This window comes from Elephas maximus, chromosome 26 (genome assembly GCF_024166365.1).
Source record: "Elephas maximus indicus isolate mEleMax1 chromosome 26, mEleMax1 primary haplotype, whole genome shotgun sequence".
Classification (NCBI taxonomy): Eukaryota; Metazoa; Chordata; class Mammalia; order Proboscidea; family Elephantidae; genus Elephas; species Elephas maximus.
In genome coordinates, this window is record NC_064844.1 from 34,771,546 (window position 1) to 34,792,707 (window position 21,162).

Sequence of the window (21,162 nt, forward strand, 5' to 3'; positions counted from 1 at the left end):
CTGCTACTCTGGCTTTCAAAGCGTTTGGCTGTATTCAGGAAACTTCTCAGCTTTTGGTTTAGTCCAGTTGTACTGACTATCTCTGTGTTATGTGTTACCCTTCCAGTCACATGAAGAAATTTTGATCTAACATCTAGTTAGTGAATAGACCTCTGCCTCCCTGCCCGTGTAACCATCAAAGAATATTTTCTTCTGTTTAAACTTTATCTACAGTTCTTATAATAGTGGTCTCATACAATATTTGTCCTTTAGCAACTGACTAATCTCACTCAGCATAATGCCTTCCAGATTCCTCCATGTTATGAAATGTTTCAGATTCATCATTGTTCTTAATTGTTGCGTAGTATTCCACTGTGTGACTAAAACAAAACAAAAAACCCACTGCCTTCAAGTCAATTCCGACTCATAGCGATCCTATAGGACAGAGTAGAACTGCCCCATAGATTTTATTTATGTATCCATTCATCCATTGATGGGTACCTTGGTTACTTCCATCTTTCTGCTATTGTAAACAGTGCTGCAATGAACATGGGTATGCATATATTTGTTCGTGTGAAGGTTCTTATTTCTCTAGGATGTATTCCAAGGAGTGGGATTAGTGGATTGTATGGTAGTTCTATTACTAGCTTTTTAAGGAACTGCCAAATTTATTCCAAATGGTTGTACCATTTTACATTCCCACCAGCAGTGTATAAATGTTCCAGTCTCTCCACAATCTCTCCAACATTTATTATTTTGTGTTTTGTTGGGTTAATGCCAGCCTTGTTGGGGTGAGATCGAATCTCATTGTAGTTTTCATTTGCATTTTTCCAATACCTAACGATTGTAAGCATTTCCTCATGTATCTGTTAGCAACCTGAATACCATCTTTGGTGAAGTGCCTGTTCATATCCTTTGCCCATTTTTTAATTGAGTTATTTGTCTTTTTGTTGTTGAGTTCTTGCAGTATCATGTAGACTTTAGAGATCAGACATTGATCAGAAATGACATAGCTAAAAACTTTTTCCCAATCTGTAGGTAATCTTTTTACTCTTTGGTGAAGTCCTTGGATGGGCATAGGTGTTTGATGTTCAGTGACTCCCAGCTATCTAATTTCTCTTCTAGAGTTTATACATTTTTAGGACTGTTTTGTATACTGTTTATGCCATGTATGAGGGCTCCTAGTGTTATCCCCATTTTATCTTCCATGATCTTTACCGTTTTAGGTTTTATATTTAGGTCTTTGATACATTTTGAGTTGGTTTTTGTGCATGGTGTGAGATGTGGCTCTCGTTTCATTTTTTTGCAGATGGATATCCAGTTATGCCAGCACCATTTGTTAAAGAGACTGTCTTTTCCCCATTTAAGACTTTGGGCCTTTGTCAAATATCAGCTGCTCATATGTGGATGGATTTATGCCTGGATTTTCAATTCTGTTCCATTGGTCTATGTATCTGTTGTTGTTCCAGTACCAGGATGTTTTGACTACTGTGGCAGTATAATAGGTTCTAAAATCAGGTAGTGTGAGGCCTCCCACTTTGCTCTTTTTCAGTAATGTTTTACTTATCTGGGGCCTCTTTCCCTTCCATATGAAGTTGGTGATTTGTTTTTCCATCTCATCAAAAAATGTCACTGGTATTTGGATTGGGATTGCATTGTATCTATAGATCGCTTTGGGTAGAATAGACATTTTTACAAAGTTGAGTCTTTCTATCCATGAGCAAGGTATGTTTTTCCACTTATGTAGGTCTCTTTTGGTTTCCTGCAGTCGTGTCTTATAGTTTTCTTTGTATAGGTCTTTTACGTCTCTGGTTAGATTTATTCCTAACTATTTTATCTTCTTGGGGGCTACTGTAAATGGTATTGATTTGGTGACTTCCTCTTCAACGTTCCTGTTGTAGGTGTAGAGGAATCCAAGTGATTTATGCATTTTTGTATCTTGATACTCTGCTAAACTCTTCTATTAGTTTCAATAGTTTTCTTGAGGATTCTTTACGTTTTTGTGGATAAGATCATGTCATCTGCAAACAAAGATACTTTTACTTCTTCTTTACCAATTGGGATACCTTTTATTTCTTTATCTAGCCCAACAGCTCTGGCTAGGACCTCCAGTACAATGTTAAATAAGAGTGGTGATAAAGGGCATCCTTGTCTGGTTCCCGTTCTGAAAGGGGAATGCTTTCAGTCTCTCTCTGTTTAGGATGATGCTGGCTGTTGGCTTTGTATAAATGCCCTTGGAATGTTTAGGAATTTTCCTTCTATTCCTATTTTGCTGAGAGTTTTTATCATGAATACCCGGGTGCTGAACTTTGTCAAATGCCTTTTCTGCATCAATTGATAAGGTCATGTGGTTCTTGTATTTTATTTATGTGATGGATTACACTAATTGTTTTTCTAATGTTGAATCTTCCCTGCATACGTGGTTTGAATCCCACTTGGTCATGGTGAGTTATTTTTTTGATATATTGTTGAATTCTATTGGCTAGAATTTTGTTGAGGATTTTTGCGTCTAAGTTCATGAGGGATATTGGTCTGTAATTTTCTTTTTTTGTGGTGTCTTTACCTGGTTTTCATATCAGGGTTATGCTGGCTTCATAGAATGAGTTTAGAAGTATTCCATCCTTTTCTATGCTCTGAAATACCTTTAGGAGTAGTGGTGTTAATTCTTCTCTGAAAGTTTGGTAGAATTCTCCAGTGAAGACATCAGGGCCAGTGCTTTTCTTTGGTCGGAGCTTTTAAAATTACTTTTTCAATAGAGGACACAACTTTTACCACAATTGTGAGGAACAAATTTGTGAAGGGTGCTCCAGCATCCTTGAAGACTGTTGTGATTGCTATTTTATATAAATCAGATATAACAGTGACAACTGTCCTAACTGAATTAAGACATCTAACAACAATGGGGCTGTCTCGACCCCATGGTAGCAGAGGCCAAGTAGCTGCATTCAAAGACAAAGGTGGGCATGGTTACCGTAATGGGCAGTGGAGTCAAAGCAGTAGTCAGAATAGCCTGACTCATACGGACTTATGGTGTTGGCAACACTTAGTCATGGTGTCCCTATGAATGAAATAGGAAATCTACTAAATATTTACTTGATCTGTACAAACAGATGAATTCTAGGTCAGGTGAACAGCAGTCTACCTCAAACTGCCAGAAAAGAGAGTCACGGTCCCTCAATCAATTACCAGATTTGAGCAAGTTTAATGACCTGCAACCCCATGAATGAAGGGGAGGCCAGGTCCCCTTGAGGAAGGACTTCAATACACTGTCAAAAATTTTTACTGTTAATTTTTCTCCCAGTCTTCCCCAAAGGGATCTACACCCTTTTACGAGAGTGACTGTTCACTGGGGAAAAGGAAATAATCTGATTTTTCGGGCATTACTGGACACTGGCTCTGAACTGACACTAATTCCAGGAGTCCCAAAACATCAGTGTGGCCCAGTCAGAGTGGTGGCATACGGAGGTCAGGCCATTAACAGAGTCTTGGCTCATGTCTGTCTCACAGAAGGTCCAGTGGGGTTCCGAATCCATCCTGCAGTGATTTCCCAAGTTCCAGAATGCATAATTGGAATAGATATACTCAGCAGCTGGCAGAACCCTGACAATGGATCCCTGACAAATAGAGTAATGGCTACTATGGTAGGGAAAGCCAAGTGGAAGCCATTAGAGCTGCCCCTACCTAGGAATAATAGTAAACCAAAAGCAAAACTGCATTCCTGGAGAGACTGCAGAGATTACTGCCACCGTGAAGGACTTGAACGATACAGGGGTGATGATTCCCATCACACCTCAATTCAACTTGCCTATTTGGCCTGGGCAAAAAACACATAGATCTTGGAGAATGACAGAAGATTATTAAAAACTTAGCCATGTAGTGACTCCAACTGCAGCTGCTGTTCCAGATGTAGTTTCATTGCTTGAGCAAATTAATACATGTCCTGGTACCTGGTATGCAGCTGTCAATCTAGCTAATGCCTTTTTATCCATCCCTGTTTTGAAGGACCATCAGCAGCAGTTTACCTTCAGCTGGCAAGGCCAGCAATAGACCTTCGCTTGCTTGCCTCAGAGCTACATCAACTCTCCAGCCCTATGTCATAATTTAGTCCAGAGGACCTCGATCAACTTCCCCTTCCATAAGACGTCACACTGGTCCATTACATTGATGACATTATGCTGAACGGACCAAGTAAGGAAGATGTGTCAATGACTCTGGACTTACTGGTAAAACATTCACGTGCCAGAGGGTGGGAAATTAATCCCACAAAAATTCAGGCATCCTCCACCTCAACGAAATTTCTAGGGGTCCAGTGGTGTGAGGCATATCGAGGTATTCCTTCTAGAGTGAAGGATAAATTACTGCATGTGGCTGTTCCCACGACTAAAAAGGAGGCACAACATCTAGTGGTCTTCTTTGGATTTTGGGGGCAATGCAGTCCTCATTTGGGTGTACTGCTCCAGCCTATTTATCAAGTGACTTGAAAAGCTGCTAGTTTTGAGCGGGGCGCATGACAAGATAAGACTCTGCCACAGGTTCAGGCTTCTGTGCAAGCTGCTCTGCCAGTTGGGCCATATGATCTAGCTGATCCCATGGTGCTTGATGTGACGGTGGTAGAGATGCTGTTTGGAGTCTTTGGCAGGCCCCTATTGGTGAATCACAGTGCAGACCCTTAGGATTTTGGAGAAAAACCCTGACATCCTCTGCAGATAACTTCTCCTTTTGAGAAACAACTTTTGGCTTCTTACTGGGCCTTAGTAGAGACTGAATGCGTAAGCAGCGGCCACCAAATCACCATGCGGCCTGGGCTGCCCATCATGAACTGGGTACCTTCTGACCCACAGAGCTATAAAGTCCAATGTCTACAACAGCACTGCATCATTAAATGGAAGTGGTATATACGAGGTCAGGCCTGAGCAGGACCTGACAGCACAAGCTGCATGTGGAAATGACTGAAATGTACTTGGTCTCCATTCCTGTCACATTATCTGCCCTCTGTCCAGTCTGCTCCTATAACCTCATGGAAAATTCCTTATGATCAACTGACTAAAGAGAAAACTTGTGCCTGGTTTACATATGGTTCTGTGTGATATGCAGGCACCACTCAAAAGTGGACAGTGGCAGCACTACAGCCCCTTTCTGGGACCTCTCTGACAGACAGTGGTGAAGGGAAGTCCTCTGAATGGGCAGAACTTCGAGCTTTGTACCTGGTTGTTCACTTTGTTTGGAAGGAGAAATGGTCTGATGTACGACTGTATACTGATTCACGGGCTGAGGCCAATGGTTTAGCTGGATGGTCAGGGACATGTAAGGAACATGATCGGAAAATTGGAGACAAGAATTTATGGGGAAGAGGAATGTGGATATACCTCTCTGAATAGGCAAAAACCCAAACCCATTGCCGTCGAGTTGATTCTCACAGTGACCCTACAGGACAGAGTAGAACTTTCCTATAGGGTTTCCAAGGCACATCTGGTGGACTCAAACTGTTGACCTTTTGGTTAGCAGCTAAACTTAACCACTATGCCACCACAGTTTCCAAATGGGTCAGAGATGTGGAGATACTTGTGTCTAATGTGAATGCTCACCACAGGGTGACCTCAGCAGAGGATGATTTTAACAAGTGGATAGGATGACGTGTTCTATGGAAAGCAGTCATCCTCTGTCCCGGCTACTCCTGTAATTGCTCAATGGGCTCATGAACAAAGTGGTCATGGTGGCAGGGACAGAGGTTATGCATGGACTCAGCAACATGGACTTCCACTCGCAAAGGCTGCCTTGCCTCAGTGCTCAATCTGCCAGCAGCAGAGACCAACACATAGTCCCTGATATGGCACCATCCCTCGAGGTGATCAGCCAGCAACCTGGTGGCAAGTTGATTTCACCTGACCACTTCCAGCATGGGAAGGGCAGCATTTTGTCCTTACTGGAATAGACACTTACTCTGACTATGGATTTGTCTTCCCTGCAAGCAATGCTTCTGCCAAAACTACCATCTGTGGTCTTACAGAATGCCTTATCCACCGTCATGGTAACCCAAATAGCACTGCCTCAGATCAAGGGACTCACTTCACAGCAAATGAAGTGCGGCAGTGGGCCCATGCTCATGGTATTCACTGGTCTTACCATGTTCCTCGTCATCCTGAAGCAGCTGGCTTGACAGGATGATGGAATGGCCTTCTAAAGATACAATTATGGCACTGGAGAGGTGGCAATACTTTGCAGTGTTGGGGCAGTGTTCTCCAGGAGGCTGTATATACTCTAAACCAGTGTTCAATATATAGTGCTGTTTCTCCCATGGCCAAGATTCATGGGTCCAAGAATAAAGGGGTTGAAATGGGAGTGGCACCACACGCTATTACCCCTAGTGACCCACTCACAAGATATTTGCTTTCTGTCCCCATGACCTTACGTTCTGCAGATCTAGAGGTCTTAAGTCCAAAGGGAGGAATGCCCCCACCTGGGCACACATCACTGATTCCATTAAACTGGAAGCTAAGAATGCCACACGGCCACTTTGGGCTCCTTACGCTTCAGGATCAACAGGTAAGGAAGGGAGTTACCATACTGGCTGGTGTGATTGATCCTGATTACGAAGGGGAAATCGGATTGATATCACATAACAGAGGTAAAGAAGAGTACCCCTGGGATGCAGGAGATCGCTTAGCGCGTCTCTTAGTACTACCAAGCCCTATGATTAAAGTCAATGGAAAACTACAGCAACCCAATTCTGACATGACTACTGACCCAGACCCTTCAGGAATGAAGGTTTGGGTGACCCCACCAGGCAAAGAACAATGACCAGCTGAGGTGCCTGCTAAGGGGAAAGGGAATATTGAATGGGTGGTGGAATAAGATAGTTCTAAATACCAGTTACCGCCACGTGACCAGTTGCAGAAATGAGGACTGTAATTTTGAGTATTTCTGCTCTGTATGTGTGCATCAAATATTTTTGTTTTCTTCACTTATAAAATACAAGATGTGAACAGGGCTAGTGCGTTTTCGGTTGTATGCGTGTTAGTTATATTATGTTAGGCACAAGTATGAGTTTATAATTGTCTTTATTCAGAGATCATATATGGTTTAAGGAGATGTACACACATGCCAAGTTGACAATGGGTGGTCTGTGACGGTTAAGATTGTGTGTTAAGTTGGCTAGGACATGACTCTCAGTGTTTATATGTGGTCACTCCCATGACTTAATCTGCTGTGAGTAGCCAATCAGCTGAAACGGAGTTTCCTTGGGGGTGTGGTCTGCATCCAAACATAAGCAGAACTTCTAGCTTTTTTGCTCACTCTGTATCCTGTGTTGCCTCCTGTTTGTCTGACCTCTGACTCTTGGGACTTGAGCTATCAGCTTATCTGCAGATCTTGGGATTTGGATCCTGCAGCTGTCTCCTGTTTGTCTGACCTTCAGCTCTTGGGACTTGAGCTATCAGCTTATCAGCAGATCCTAGAATTCGTTGGTTTTCACAGTCTGAGAGTGGGAGCCCTGCTCTCCAACCTGCCAATCTTGGGTTTGCCAGCCCGTGTGGCTATGTGAATTGAGACAAGTCTCTATCCTGATACATAGACTTGGGCCATTTCAGCCTCTACAATCATGTGAGGTGTTTCCTTGATATAAATCTCTCTGTATATATATTTATATGCTTTAGTGATTTTGCTTCGGTAGAGAACCCAGCCTAAGACAACTTGGGACATATCCTTTTACTTTTTCTTCTGGTACAAAGATCAGATAAGGACAGTATTGTTAGGCCCACAGTACCCATGAGGGGTCTTTGTTACAAATGTCACCAGCTAATAATTTATGTGTCTATTAGATTCTTGGCCTTTAGAATTTTCATTCATGAGAACAAGTTGATCTAAGTTACTTCTGTCTTATATCTACCTAAATCATCAATCTGACAGTTATAAAAATTAATTTTCACCAGATTTTGATCCCTCATTATTGGTATAAAATTAGGTGGCAGTATCATTTGGCTTCTGCATTAATAAATATCTAATAGATTGTCTTTGGTAAGTGTGCAATAGTGTGCACATCTGTTATATATCCTTTGTCTCCTACTTTTGATATTTTTTTCTCTCTCTCCCATCCCTAGGGAACTGTTTCTTTCTACTGCTTATAGGTCTAAACATTAAAGTATTAAAGAGAAAGATTATTGAAGTATGAAACTAATTAGGTTAGAAACGAAGACTATTTGCATAAAATAAATGAGAAAAAGGTAATGTTTTTCTGCATCAGGCAAGAAAGAAACGGTGACTGAATACCGCTACACAGGTGGCACATAAAAAAAGGAACATTTATGGGGATCAAAGCTTTCAAATACTGGACAAGGGAGTGAATTTCACCTAGAGTATAAGCCCTTGGTGGGTTAATACTACATTTTTTTGGTTGTCGTTCTGTATAAATGCCTTCTACAGTAGCAGGAAGCAAAAGAAATAAGAATAACAATTAATATGGAACTCACTAAACCTGCTGCCATCCAGTTGTTTTTGACTCATACTGACCCTATAGGACAGAAAAGAACTGCTTCATGGGGTTTCCAAGGCTGTAAGTCTTTACGGAAGCAGACTGCCACATTTTTCATCCATGGAGCAGCTCATGGGTCAAACCACCAACCTTTTGGTTAGCAGCCAAGCGCTTTAACTACTGTGTCACCAAAAAAAAAAAAAAAAAAAAAAACAGGGCCCTCTAATTAATATGGAAGCTCCTATCATCCTTCTAGTAAAGATTTTGAAGTGATTATTAAGATGACTTTTGAACCATTTCTCTGAAATAAAATACAAAAGAACTACTTATATTATTCAGGTAAATGAAGTTAAAGGGAACTAAAATTTATGGTTTACTCAACTATTTCCCCACTTGTGTTCAAACTATTATAATAAAATCTCAATTGAAAAAAGTATAAAATTTCTTGATGATAGCATCCTGAAATGACCCAATTCTTTTCTGCTTAGGTTTTATGTGACAGATAATGGTTAAAACAAAGAAAAAAACCATCATAGGTAGAAAATTATATTTAACTTCATAGGTCCAGTTAAGGTATGCTTTCAAAATACCTTAGAGCTAATACATAGAACATGCCATGTATCTCTTTAAAAAAAATCTGATATCTTAAAAAATCATATTGTTTACTTCTACCCTTATCTGTGTTGCAGATGAACACTGGAAAATGAGGAATGAATGAAAAATTCTGTTTTGAAATAATACACCTGCCTAGCCTTTTATAGCATCAGAAGAAATGTTATCCGTGATTTACTTTAATCCAAATGCCTAACAATCAGCCATCAGCAATATTAATCAGTTTGTTTATATTAACTTTTACACTTAAATGGGCTCTAGCACTTATTTCAAACTGTCAATCTTGAAATGTGTTAGGAGAGGTAGTGGGTAGCAGAAACTCAGAATCTGGAATAAAAGAACATGAAAATATCACCATCTTTAGGAAGCTTTTAATATAGTCTGTATAGTAAATATTCAGTAACTGCCTAAGGAACTGTCAAAATAAGACAGACTAAAAGCGCAATACAACACTGCTAGCTACCAGGCTACACTGTTGGCACAGGTTAATTTTCCAGATAAGCCAGGAAACATCAAATTAATAAACTAAAAGTAAAATCATTCCTCAAGTAGTACACTGGTTTACACTAAATACCAAACTCATGACAGTGCTGTAATTATGAGTAAACAAACTAATCTTCACCCATTAGAGATAATTATTTTATTAAGGTAGAATTATAATTGAGGGAAATTTGAAACATGTCTTAGAGTCTATTATTTCAAAAATAGAAATTCAGAGGCTATTTTGCATGTGTTTACACTGAATACACAGATGCATATATAATTATATATTTTGTGTAATAAATAATAACAAAAATTCCGTCATCATGGAACTGCACAGCATAAACGGAATTTCCGTGGCATTGAGCTGCTTTGCCAACTCAAGCTCCTTCCCAAATCAGTAATTTTTACTGGAGCCTTTGGATGTGTATAAAGTTCAGTAATAACGGCTGAAATACTGATTCTCCCTAGTTTACTCTCTGGCAGACCACCTTAAAGTGAGTATGGCATAGTAGGCAAACAACTAATAAATCTCCTACACACGCCATCACCCAAGAATTACTTGGGTTACCTTTAATTAAAATACAAGGTTAAGGGCCATTTCCTTCTTTACGTAAATTTTAATAATCCATACTCAGGGAAGTACTCTAAAATAAAAGATCCTGAAACAGTGGGTCAGACCTGGATTTGAGAGTACTTTAGCAAGACAGAGTGCCAAATGAGGGCACTGGGTATCTTAGTAAGCAGGGAAATGAGAAACATAAAGGAAGAGAAGCATGTTAAGTTAAAAACCAAGATACTTTGTAAAACTCATAAGGCAATGATGAAAATCACAATACCACTCTAAATTGTAGCCACATTTAAAAATAAAATCAATGCTAATTTGGTTATCTACTAACTTAGTTTTTTCCAATTAAGCATAAGAGAAAAAGGGGGAAAGGAGTATGATGGTTAACAAACATCTTCCCTCCCATTTCTTTTCCTTTTCCTAACTGACTCGTTTATATTTCCGAAATGTTTCTACCTTTGAGGGACTGAAGAATAAATCCTATTAAGCAGTATTCCCAAAGTGTGAGAAGACTTCAAGAGGTACAATGATATGGTATTAAATAATGGAATCACACAGTGAGAAAGCTATTTCCATTCCAATGAAACAAAAGATTATCAGTAAACCTTTCATAATTTCTCAGCATTTGCAAAATCTCCCTTTTTAAAATAGAGAGCAGGTCTGGTATCAGAAACTAACAATATTTTTATTTTAACCACTCACTTTTACACTTCTATTTACTGCAAACGATAATGATTTTTCTGATAATATAGTAATCTGAAGTTTCCTTTTTAAAGTATAAGCTTACAAAAAGACATAATTGATCTAAAGAAAACTTCTAAGTAAACAACAGGTAGGTCTGAAAAATTTCCTTCAGTAAACTACTTGTTTTATTTGATCAAGTTAATAAAATTCTCATTATCTATGGGATCTTTTAGATTTAGAAAAATTACAAAATAATATAGGTAAAATGCTCTGAAAAAATTACACTTTTAAAACTTACTGTTGCACATGTTTTCCACATTTACAACTTTAGCTGGATGACAGCTTTTTAAGGAAATGACAGAGGCATGTATGAACATGTATGTAGTCTTAACTGTCTTTTCTGGGTCTTAATACAATAAGACTTAAGATTCTGTGCTAATAATTCTGAACCTCTACCAAGCCAACAGATGACAGTTGTCTGACTAATTGATTCAGTCAAAGAACCAAGTAGTAGGACTGGCTTTGGACAACTTCTGCCTGGGGTTATAGGCTTCAGATTCTTACATGTGAACAAAGGAAGCCATGTTCCCAAAACCGGTTATCCTATGGCACTTGTACCCTATTAAAGGAGATTCCTAGAGATAAATATGTAGTTGCCAATATTAACACAGATAGGGAGAATAATGCAGTTAAAGACTTAAAACTCGAGTTAACACGATTGCTTTTTTAAGTCAAATGTCTGCAACACGGGCTGTATTTCTACCTAGGAAACAAACTTTCTATTAAGTTCATAATAAAAGACTAAGAGTGCTAATGAATACCAAATTCTTACTTCCTTAGAAATGGCAGTATGGGGAGAGGACACATACAGCTAGCTCTACCTGTTGCGATGGAAAGGATAAAACTCTCATCTACGGCTGTGTAGTCTTGTTCCACCTCCCACTCCCAACCATTCAAATATACAGCAAGGCAATCTTTCTAAAATGCAAATCTGATTAGCTCTCTGCTTGAAACATTTTAAAGGTCCACCATCACTTTTAAGAGTAAGTAATTCCTTAACACAGGTGGTTCAGTGGTAGAATTCTTGACTTCCACATGGGAGACCCAAATTTGATTCTTGGTCTTCCTTTGTATACACGTCATATACAGCTACCACCTGTCAGCAGAGCTTCCAAACTAAGTCAAATTAAGAACAAAGGCCTGGAGACTTGCTTCCAAAAAAATCAGCCAATGTTTTGTTCCATGTGCACGAGGTCACCATAAGTCGGGCTCATTCCACAGCAGCTAACAACAATAACTCTTCTAAGACACTTTCATCCCTGGATTTCCTCTCTAGCCTCACATCCCACAACCTCTCACCCACACGACGTCCAGGCATACCAAACTTCTTTAGGTTCCCTGAATACAGGTAGTCCCCAACTTAGAACGAGGTTCCATTCCAATAACTCCATTGTAAGCCAGTTCTGATCTAAGTCGAATACCTCATTTTTTTCTTCTTTCTTTTTTATTATTATTGCCTTTTATTATCAGTATCTTTATAAATCCAACCTTTTCTGTCTTGGGGGGCTGGAAACATTATATATAAACTTACAGATATGATATCAGCAAATTTACACTGCAACGTTGAATGTAGTACATATTACTAATGATAACATGTCCAAGGGGAAAAAAAAGATGATTAGAAGTGTGGTTCATTCTAACTTGAATATGCTGTAAGTCAGAGACTGTATTTGATGTTATCTATAACTGCTAACATTGTTCCCACAACCTGGTACTCATCCCTTGCCCCTCGTCATTTGACTAAATTCCCACTTACTCTTTAGGCTTCCAAATCTGGGTTGGTTTTCTCGTAGTATCTTGTACTTCTCCTAATTTATTGTGTTATTAAAACTGTCTAGTACGGTTTCTTCCTGTTATCTGTCAGTCTCGTAGGAAAAAGGACCCAATTCTCCCGTTATGCGCCCACGAACAGTCCATACACATTCGTTAAATGAATGAATCAGTAACGGCCTTGTGACCAGGCCAGATCTCACCTATTTCAATATATTCAAGAATTTCTAACACACAAATCTAATAACTGCATGGGAAATGATGGTCTTTTCAGCTTTAATGTTGTCTTTTCAATCTCCTCTTATAAAAGGTTTCAAGTTTAAGGGTATGGGGATATTTGGCTAACCTCTAGGGTCTCCTTCATTCTTTGAATTATGTGATCAAAATTAGTTGCCTTTAGGCATTGGTGTCAAGATAGGACAAGCTCAGTTAGGTTATTCCTACCAGTAATAGGAAAATTTTCTCTTTGTACTTGGACAAAAGAGTTTCTTTAATTTCTATCATCCCAGAATGAAGACAAAAACTGTAAATATAACACTCAAAACAAACTAGTATCTATGAAAATCATTATATGCAACCATGATCATCATCTAGAGATCTGTAGATACACAATGAATCTATTTTTCTTGATTTAAGATGCAGCACACACACACAAATACACACAAAGGCATGCCTTTTGTGTATGCTTGGCAAAATAAACAAACAGTTAAGGCAGTAAGTTTATAAACATAACTAGTAAATTAATACCAGCTTTACCTGGCACAGTGGTTAAGTACTATGGCTGCTAACCAAGAGGTCTGCAGTTCGAATCCACCAGGCGCTCCCTGGAAACTCTATGGGGCAGTTCTACTCTGTCCTGTAGGGTTGCTATGAGTCAGAATCGACTTGACGGCAGTGGGTTTGGTTTTCTTGGTTTGGTTTACCTTATTTAATTTTTAAAAACCTACACTAAAATATATATACTTTATTCACCCTAAGATTTCTCAACCAGAGGGCAGAGGCAAAAATACTGGAACATTTTCTAAGCTGTAGAACACTAACTCTAAAGTCATAACTTCAAACACTGATAAAGTATTAAACATTCTCTAAAAGTGACAAACAAAACATGTTTGACTTGACCGTTCATTCTCTTCTCAGAGTATCATGGAGTTTTGTGAAATACAACTGGGGACGTGGCAGGGAGATCACAGGACACTATGCTTTCAATGAAACATTGTTACAATGGAATATAGGCCAATTTCTGTGAGTATAAGCTCTATAGGAAACTGCATTATTTTTCCATTCTATTAGATTTCTATTATAATAAAAATACAGAAAGAAATACATCTTAAGTTTTGATAGGCTGGAAAAAAATAGATTTTACCCTCTCTCTCTGTGATGTGGAAAAGGAATTCTCAATATGCCAAACCTTCAAAAGAATGCTTCTTTTCTTGAGAGGCTGCATGGTATAACAGAGATCAGGAAGGATCTCAATTCAGAAGAATATTTAAGCTCTAATAACAAACACACTAGTACCATTTCTTCATCAGCCTAATAGGGCTACTGAAAATATTTACTGCACAGGGTCACTGTAACAATAAAATTAAATAACATAAACTAAATGAGCTTTGTGAACATAATTACTTTCTTTACATGCATATTTTGTTAGTGCAGTTTAGAAGTCTGAAGTATGATTTTTTTTTTTCCTGGCTGAATGTAAGACGGAAAGAATTTGAAGAGTAATTCTATCCAGGTAATCAAATAGAAAAATAAAGAGTTACAGCTAAATACAACTCAGTTATCCTCTATCTGAAATTAAATTTTCACAGTGAATCATTAATACATTTCTTACTGAAGTCAAGTTTCTTTGGAAAAAAAAAAAAAACTACACTGCATATATTATATAAATGGGAAACAGATTAAGAAAAGCAATAGACCAAGAAGCTCTCCAGGTGTCCAAACTTTATATAAACTCCATTCATTGTAATGAGAATCTTTTTAAAAATTATCTTAGGATTCAGTTTGCTATTACTCCCGCTCCCTCCCCCTTTTTTTTAACAGGATACAACAGAAATTATAGCATAATGAAATACATAACAAACTATTTTTACTGATTTTGTTTTCACATTTGTAACACTGTGACTCTGTGATATTGCTTTCAACCAAGGTTATAATTATAATAACATTACAAATCATTTCACGATTTTTCAGCAAAGAAATAAAATGCCCTTGGGTGAAAACAGTGCTCCTTGGAAACTCTATGGGGCAGTTCTACTCTGTCCTACAGGATCGCTATGAGTTGGAATTAATTTGATGGCACTGGGTTTGGTTTTTTTTTTGGGGGGGGGTGGTGGGGGAAAACACTCAAGGTTTTGTATATTTTCAATTTTTAGTTATAAGCTAATACAGTACATCTCAAAACACAGAAATAGAAGCTACAGAAAAACAGGGCAAGATTCCCCCTAGAAAGACAGAGGGCTGTGTGATTGCACTGACTGGTCAAAACTACATGTTCATTACAGGAGTACAGGACACAGATGGCCAGAGCAGGGAGTGGGGCTATTATTAAACATTTGGTTCAATTTTGACACCACACTGTTTTTACATAGTAATTATGCTGGTTTCTAGGATACCAGTTTAAAAGACTTTTGGGGGCCACAGGAAAGGATGGTACCAAACATAATATTATTTTGTTCTCTAAAACATAAAAAAAAAAAAAACAAAAACCAACCCTTTACATTTTCCTTCCCCGGACACAGAATACGTAGTATGAACCTATATAGCTTTTTGTATCTCTACCAACTGCCTCTTTTTTTAAATCTCTTCTCTAACTTAGTTACCTCTTCTGTCATCATGCTATTCATTCTTAAGATGATGATGGCAGCAAAATAACCAGTAAGGCCAGAATTATGAGAAGTTGATTTCTCCCTGAAAGCCAAAGACTGACAAAAGCTATTCCTCTACAGACCAGTTCTGTTATCATTTGACCTATTCTGCATTTCTTAATTTTTTAGGTTCTTAAAAAATAAGTGAGAATAGGCAGAGCAAATACAGTGTTATTGTTAAGAACACTAATTGATTCAGAAGACCACTGACCAAGGAATAAACTTTTGTTGGTAGTATTAATTGGAAGTGAATGCCTTATAAATCAGAATCAAAACCCCTTGCCATCCAGTTGATTCTGACTCATAGCGACCCTATAGGACAGGGTAGGCCTGCACCACAGGGTTTCCAAGGCTGTAATCTTTATGGGAGTAAACTGCCACATCTTTCTTCTGCAGAGCGGCTGGTGAATTTGAAACGTTGACATCTTGTTTAGCAGCAGAGTGCTTTAACCACTGCACCAGCTCCTTAAATCAGAATTGCTAATTACATCTTTAATGAAAACTGACAACCACTGAACAGATTTTGCTAAGAGAAAGGAAAAGGTTTTCTAGGTTACTTACAAAGACTTTTGATAACAGAACTCATCACCTGAATCTAGTGAGGTATAAACTTAATAAACCAAAAATTAATTAAAAAATTTGATTTTCCAAGAAGACAAAAATTCAACTTTATCGTAACTCCAACAAATAAATAGTGAAAGGGTCATGTTGACTTCTAAAAAAAATTATGGAATGAAGTACAATAATATGCATCAAAATAAAACAGGACTGATCCATAAATTCAGCAATTCTATTTCTATGAATATACCCTACGGAGAGTTCTACAAACCCCCAAAGATACATGTATAGTGTAATTATATACAGGAAATACCCTAAATGTCTAATACATGGTTAAGTAAAATACAGCACATATATGCAATAGTGAGTCAGAATCAACTCGACAGCAATGGGTTCATAGACAATAGGTGATTAGAAATGTTAAGAACAATGTCAGAGATACATATGTACTGACACCGAGAGATGTCTTTCACATCTTTATTGAATGCAACTAGCACCTACCTGTAAAGCAGGTACAAAGTGACAGCATTTTTAAAAAACTGCACACCTACAGCTATAAGAATGCATAGGGAGATGTCTGACATGCCAATGTAAATATTAATGTTTCTGGGTGCTGGATTTGGATGGGAATTTTTCCTTTGTACATTTATATACTGCTTGTGTGTGTGTTTAATTAGCATGTAGCATTAAAAAATAAAAATACCCACAGAAGTATTTTAAAAAAACATTGTTAGAGGCAAGGCCAAAAGGAATATGTTATATAGTACCTTAAACGGTTGGTATAGGTATCCACACAGGTCTTCATTTTGGCTAATAATGTACCAACAGAAGTTTGAGATTCTGACTGTTCTTCTTCCTCTTCACCATCCTCTGTAGAAAGAGGCAACAATAGGGGCACCATGGATGTACAAGAAGCGATGGCCCGGAGCAGTTCTAGCAGAGCCCGATACAGTGGCACATGTCTTGCCATGTCCAGAACTATAAGAAGGTGGAAAAGCATAAAATGAGAACATGTATAATGTAAAAGTAAGTGCACAGCAATGTAGCTTCTACCTGGATCTTAAGATTAACTGGTTAGTTAGTAAAGAGACTAACACCCTATGTTGATAAAGCACCAATGTGCAAGTAGAATAATAGGTACATTCGGTGGACAAAATATGAATAAAGCATAGTTATGGGGAGAATGAGAAATGTAATCAAATATCTCATTATCTTACACATGAAAATGATGAAATAGCCTGGAGAATACATTATATCGGTAAACACATTTCTTACTATGAGGCAGAAATACGTATTTAAAATTAAATTGAAATGAAGTCACCATATATTACATAAAATACAACATGCCCAGTGAATTAAAAGTTTAATTCAATAAATAAAATTTCTTGTCAGCAAAGAAAATGATATTGACTATTCTGTCACTACTGTCTACAAGTCAAATCACTTTTTTATCAAAGTCAAACGCACCTAAAAATGGGTTCCCTACCCTAAGAACATAGATCTAAGGCTTTCATAAGTTGTTTTATTAGGTTGTGACTTTACTCCAACTGGAATTTACTTTCGTGAATCATGTGAGATAGCGATCTAACAGCTTTTTCCATCATCAGTTACTGAATGCTATTCCATTAATATTTACTGAATACCTGTTGTTGTATGGCTGGGAACATAGCAGTGAAGAAAACAAACAAAAACCCCTGCCTTCATGCAGCTTACATTCAAGGTGGATGAGAAGAATTGGCAAAATTTCCCCCAAATGCAATTAAGCGCTCTGAATGCTTTGTAGAAAAATACGGAAGAAGAGTCGGGCAAGTACTAGCTGGAGGTATGAGTTGCCTCACTGCCCACAGAACTATACAGGAATTGAGAGTGTGGGGGGAATCCTGGACTTTCTGTGGTAACTGAAGTAAAAGGGATAAAGTGCTTAATAAAATTAGTTCTGCTGGCCTGAGGCTATTACATTTCTTTTTTGTTGTCGTACTTTAGATAGAGCTCTACACAACAAATTAGTTTCTCATTAAACAGTTAGTATACATATGGTTTTATGGCATTGGTTAACAACCCCATGACCTGTCAACACTCTCCTTTCTCAACCTTGGGTTCCTTGTTACCAGGTTTCCTGTCCCCTCCTGCCTTCTAGTTCTTGCCCCAGGGCTGGTGCACCTCTTTAGTCTTGTTTTGTTTTATGGGGCTGTTCAATCTTTGGCTGAAGGCTGAATCTCAGGAGTGACTTCACTACTGAGCTGAAACCGTGTCCGGGGCCATACTCAAGAGTTTCTGCAGTCTCTATCAGGCCAGCATGTCTGGTCTTTCTTTTTCAGTTAGAATTTTATTGTACCTTTTTTCTCCAGCTCTGTATTGGGCCCTCTATTGTGATCCCTGTCAGAGTAGTCACTGGTGGTGAGGCTATTATATTTAGAGCAATGGACGAGTAAGCCCTCCTTTTCCACTGATGATGTAGACATCAGGGATGGGAAAGTATGACTGACCATTCTTCTATCACTTATTTAAAATGTTACCCTCATCTTTATCATATACGAAATTTCCATAACATATTCGGGTATTTTCAGGTTTCTCTTCTAACTCATGATGTAACATTACAATAACCTAATTACTATAATTTTAGAATATAACATTGTATAGTACAGTATTCAGGAAAATCCAAATTAAAACAACAAGATATTCATCCATAGGCATCAACAGTTGTCAGGATATAAGAATGCCAGACTCACACACAGGTAGAAGTGTAAACTGGCATAATCAATTTATATCATCTATTAAAATTTAAAATGTCCAAATTCTGTGATTGAGCAATTCTATTTGATACTGTCTACCCTATAAAAAAAAAAAAAGTTTTTTTTTTACCCTATAAACAAGGATGTTCAATGCAATACTGTCTCAACAGAGAAAATTGAAAATAACCTAAACATAATAAAAGGGCTAAACAAACAATAACATATTGAAACAATTCCATCCTATGTAGCAATTAAAAAGAGTAAAGATTTATGTCCAACAACTACATATGAGTGAAATAAGCAAATTCTAAAACAATGATATAGATGACATTGATATAAACACATACTGAAACACTATTTTTTATGGCTCATGAACTCCTTAGGGAATACTTAAGAGAAAAAAAGGTAACTTTCTAAAAATTAGTTTTACATACATGAGTAATATAGCAAATATTTCAAAAATACTTAGTCAAGTGGGATGCAGACCCCAAATTCTCATAAGACCAGACTTAATGGTCTGACTGAGACTAGAAGAACCCGGGTGGTCATGGCCCCCAGACCTTCTGTTGGCCCAGGACAGGAACCATTCCCGAAGCCAACTCTTCAGACATGGATTGGGCTGGACAATGGGTTGGAGAGGGGTGCTGGTGAGGAGTGAGCTTCTTGGATCAGGTGGAGACTTGAGACTATGCTGGCATCTCCTGCCTGGAGGGGAGATGAGAGGGTGGAGGAGTGAGCTTCTTGGATCAGGTGGACACTTAAGACTATGTTGGCATCTCCTGCCTGGAGGGGAGATGAGAGGGTGGAGGGGGTTAGAAGCTGGCGAAATGGACACGAAAAGAGAGGGTGGAGGGAGAGAGCGCGCTGTCTCATTAGGGGAGAGTAACTAGGAGTGTGTAGCAAGGTGTATATGGGTTTTTATGTGAGAGACTGACTTGATTTGTAAATTTTCCCTTAAAGCACAATAAAAATTACAAAAAAATATTTAGTCAAATATATTTGGTCTCATATGTGTTACATATATACATGTTACATATATATTATATCAAAATACACCCTTACAAAAAAAAGTAAAACATTCCTGGTAGGGCTGTTTTTACCACCGCTCACTTTTTCTCCCTACCAGGTATATCATTTTGATGTATTCGTCAAATCCCTTTTCTATATGTTAACATTTCTGTGTCTGCATTATCCTATAAATAGGTGCTATTACCTTCATTGAACACATAAGAAAGTAAAATTTAGTATGTTGCCCAAGCATCTAATTAGTGGCAAAACCAACATTGACATCTAGGTATACATAACTACAGCTTTTTTTCATTATACCATGGTGATTCCTGAGCTGACAATGTGATAACCACTGGCCACATACGAGCTAAACGGAAGAAAATTAAAATCTCAGTTCCTTAGTTGTGCTAGCCACATTTTAAGTGCTTAATAGCCAGCTGTGGCTGGTGGTTACAGAACAGATACAGAACATTTCCATCACTGCAGAAAATTCTCTTGGATATCATCACCTTCAAGAGCCAATTCTTCATACTCTACTTCCAAAAGCCAAGAAATGAATGTGGTCCTGGTGATTCCAGTCAGAACAAGAAAATTACAGGAAAAAAAAAGAAAAATGTCCTTATTTTTAGAAAATTGATTCCTGAAAAAGCAGAAGTATCCACAGGAATACTATGAGAAATAAAACCAAAGTTTGGAAAGTTTGTACACACTATATTAACATATATAAATATTACTAATTGATAGAAAATAATCAATGGGAAAATTAATAGAAAAAGATTATTTACAGTATCAAATACAACAAAAAATATGTAAGAACTTTATGAAGAAAAAAACTGATGTTGAAGGACACAGATGATAACTTCAATAACTGGACATTATGTTCACAAAGGGTGCATTCAACAAAATAAGAATATCAAATTAAAAAAATATTTGTGGGTCCAAGGAGCTTTTAGCAATTATACAGCAAAGCTATAATCAGGATTGTCAGAATTCTCCCCATATCAGTTTTCTAATGTAACCAAAACAAATCCTAAATGTATATCAAGATGCTTTTGTGTTGGGGACGATACCCATGTTGGATGAATTGCTAGGAGGAATTACAGGACTCAGAGACAGTTGTATTAATGGCTACAGTTCATGCATTATAGCGGTCAGCATGGAAAAAAAGACATTAGGTGGAGTCTCATATAGGCTTCCAATCAGGTGTCACACAGAACATGCTCCTTCTACTAGTAGTGAAATAAAGTAACATGTGAACAATATTTCTACCTTAAGAAGCCTGCTTGAGATTCAGAGTCCAAGGCTTTTATTGGGGGCTAGTCATGTAGACTCTGATTACCCCAAAATTTCAAACTCCCAGAAAGAAAACAAACATTCACC

The 21,162-nt window shown here is 38.0% G+C and overlaps 1 protein-coding gene across 10 annotated transcripts in view; it reads right to left on the reverse strand.

The window, feature by feature from the left end:
- BIRC6 (baculoviral IAP repeat containing 6) overlaps nt 1-21,162 on the reverse strand; it is a 383,808-nt gene that overhangs the window by 76,912 nt on the left and 285,734 nt on the right. For all 10 annotated transcript variants that reach the window (XR_007515526.1, XM_049870389.1, XM_049870387.1 and 7 more), the window contains one exon: nt 16,810-17,020. Coding sequence is in view for 9 of the 10 variants with exons in the window: in XM_049870389.1 (XP_049726346.1) it covers nt 16,810-17,020 (211 nt within the window). In the remaining variant the exon portion in view is untranslated. The remainder of the gene's footprint in view (nt 1-16,809; nt 17,021-21,162) is intronic.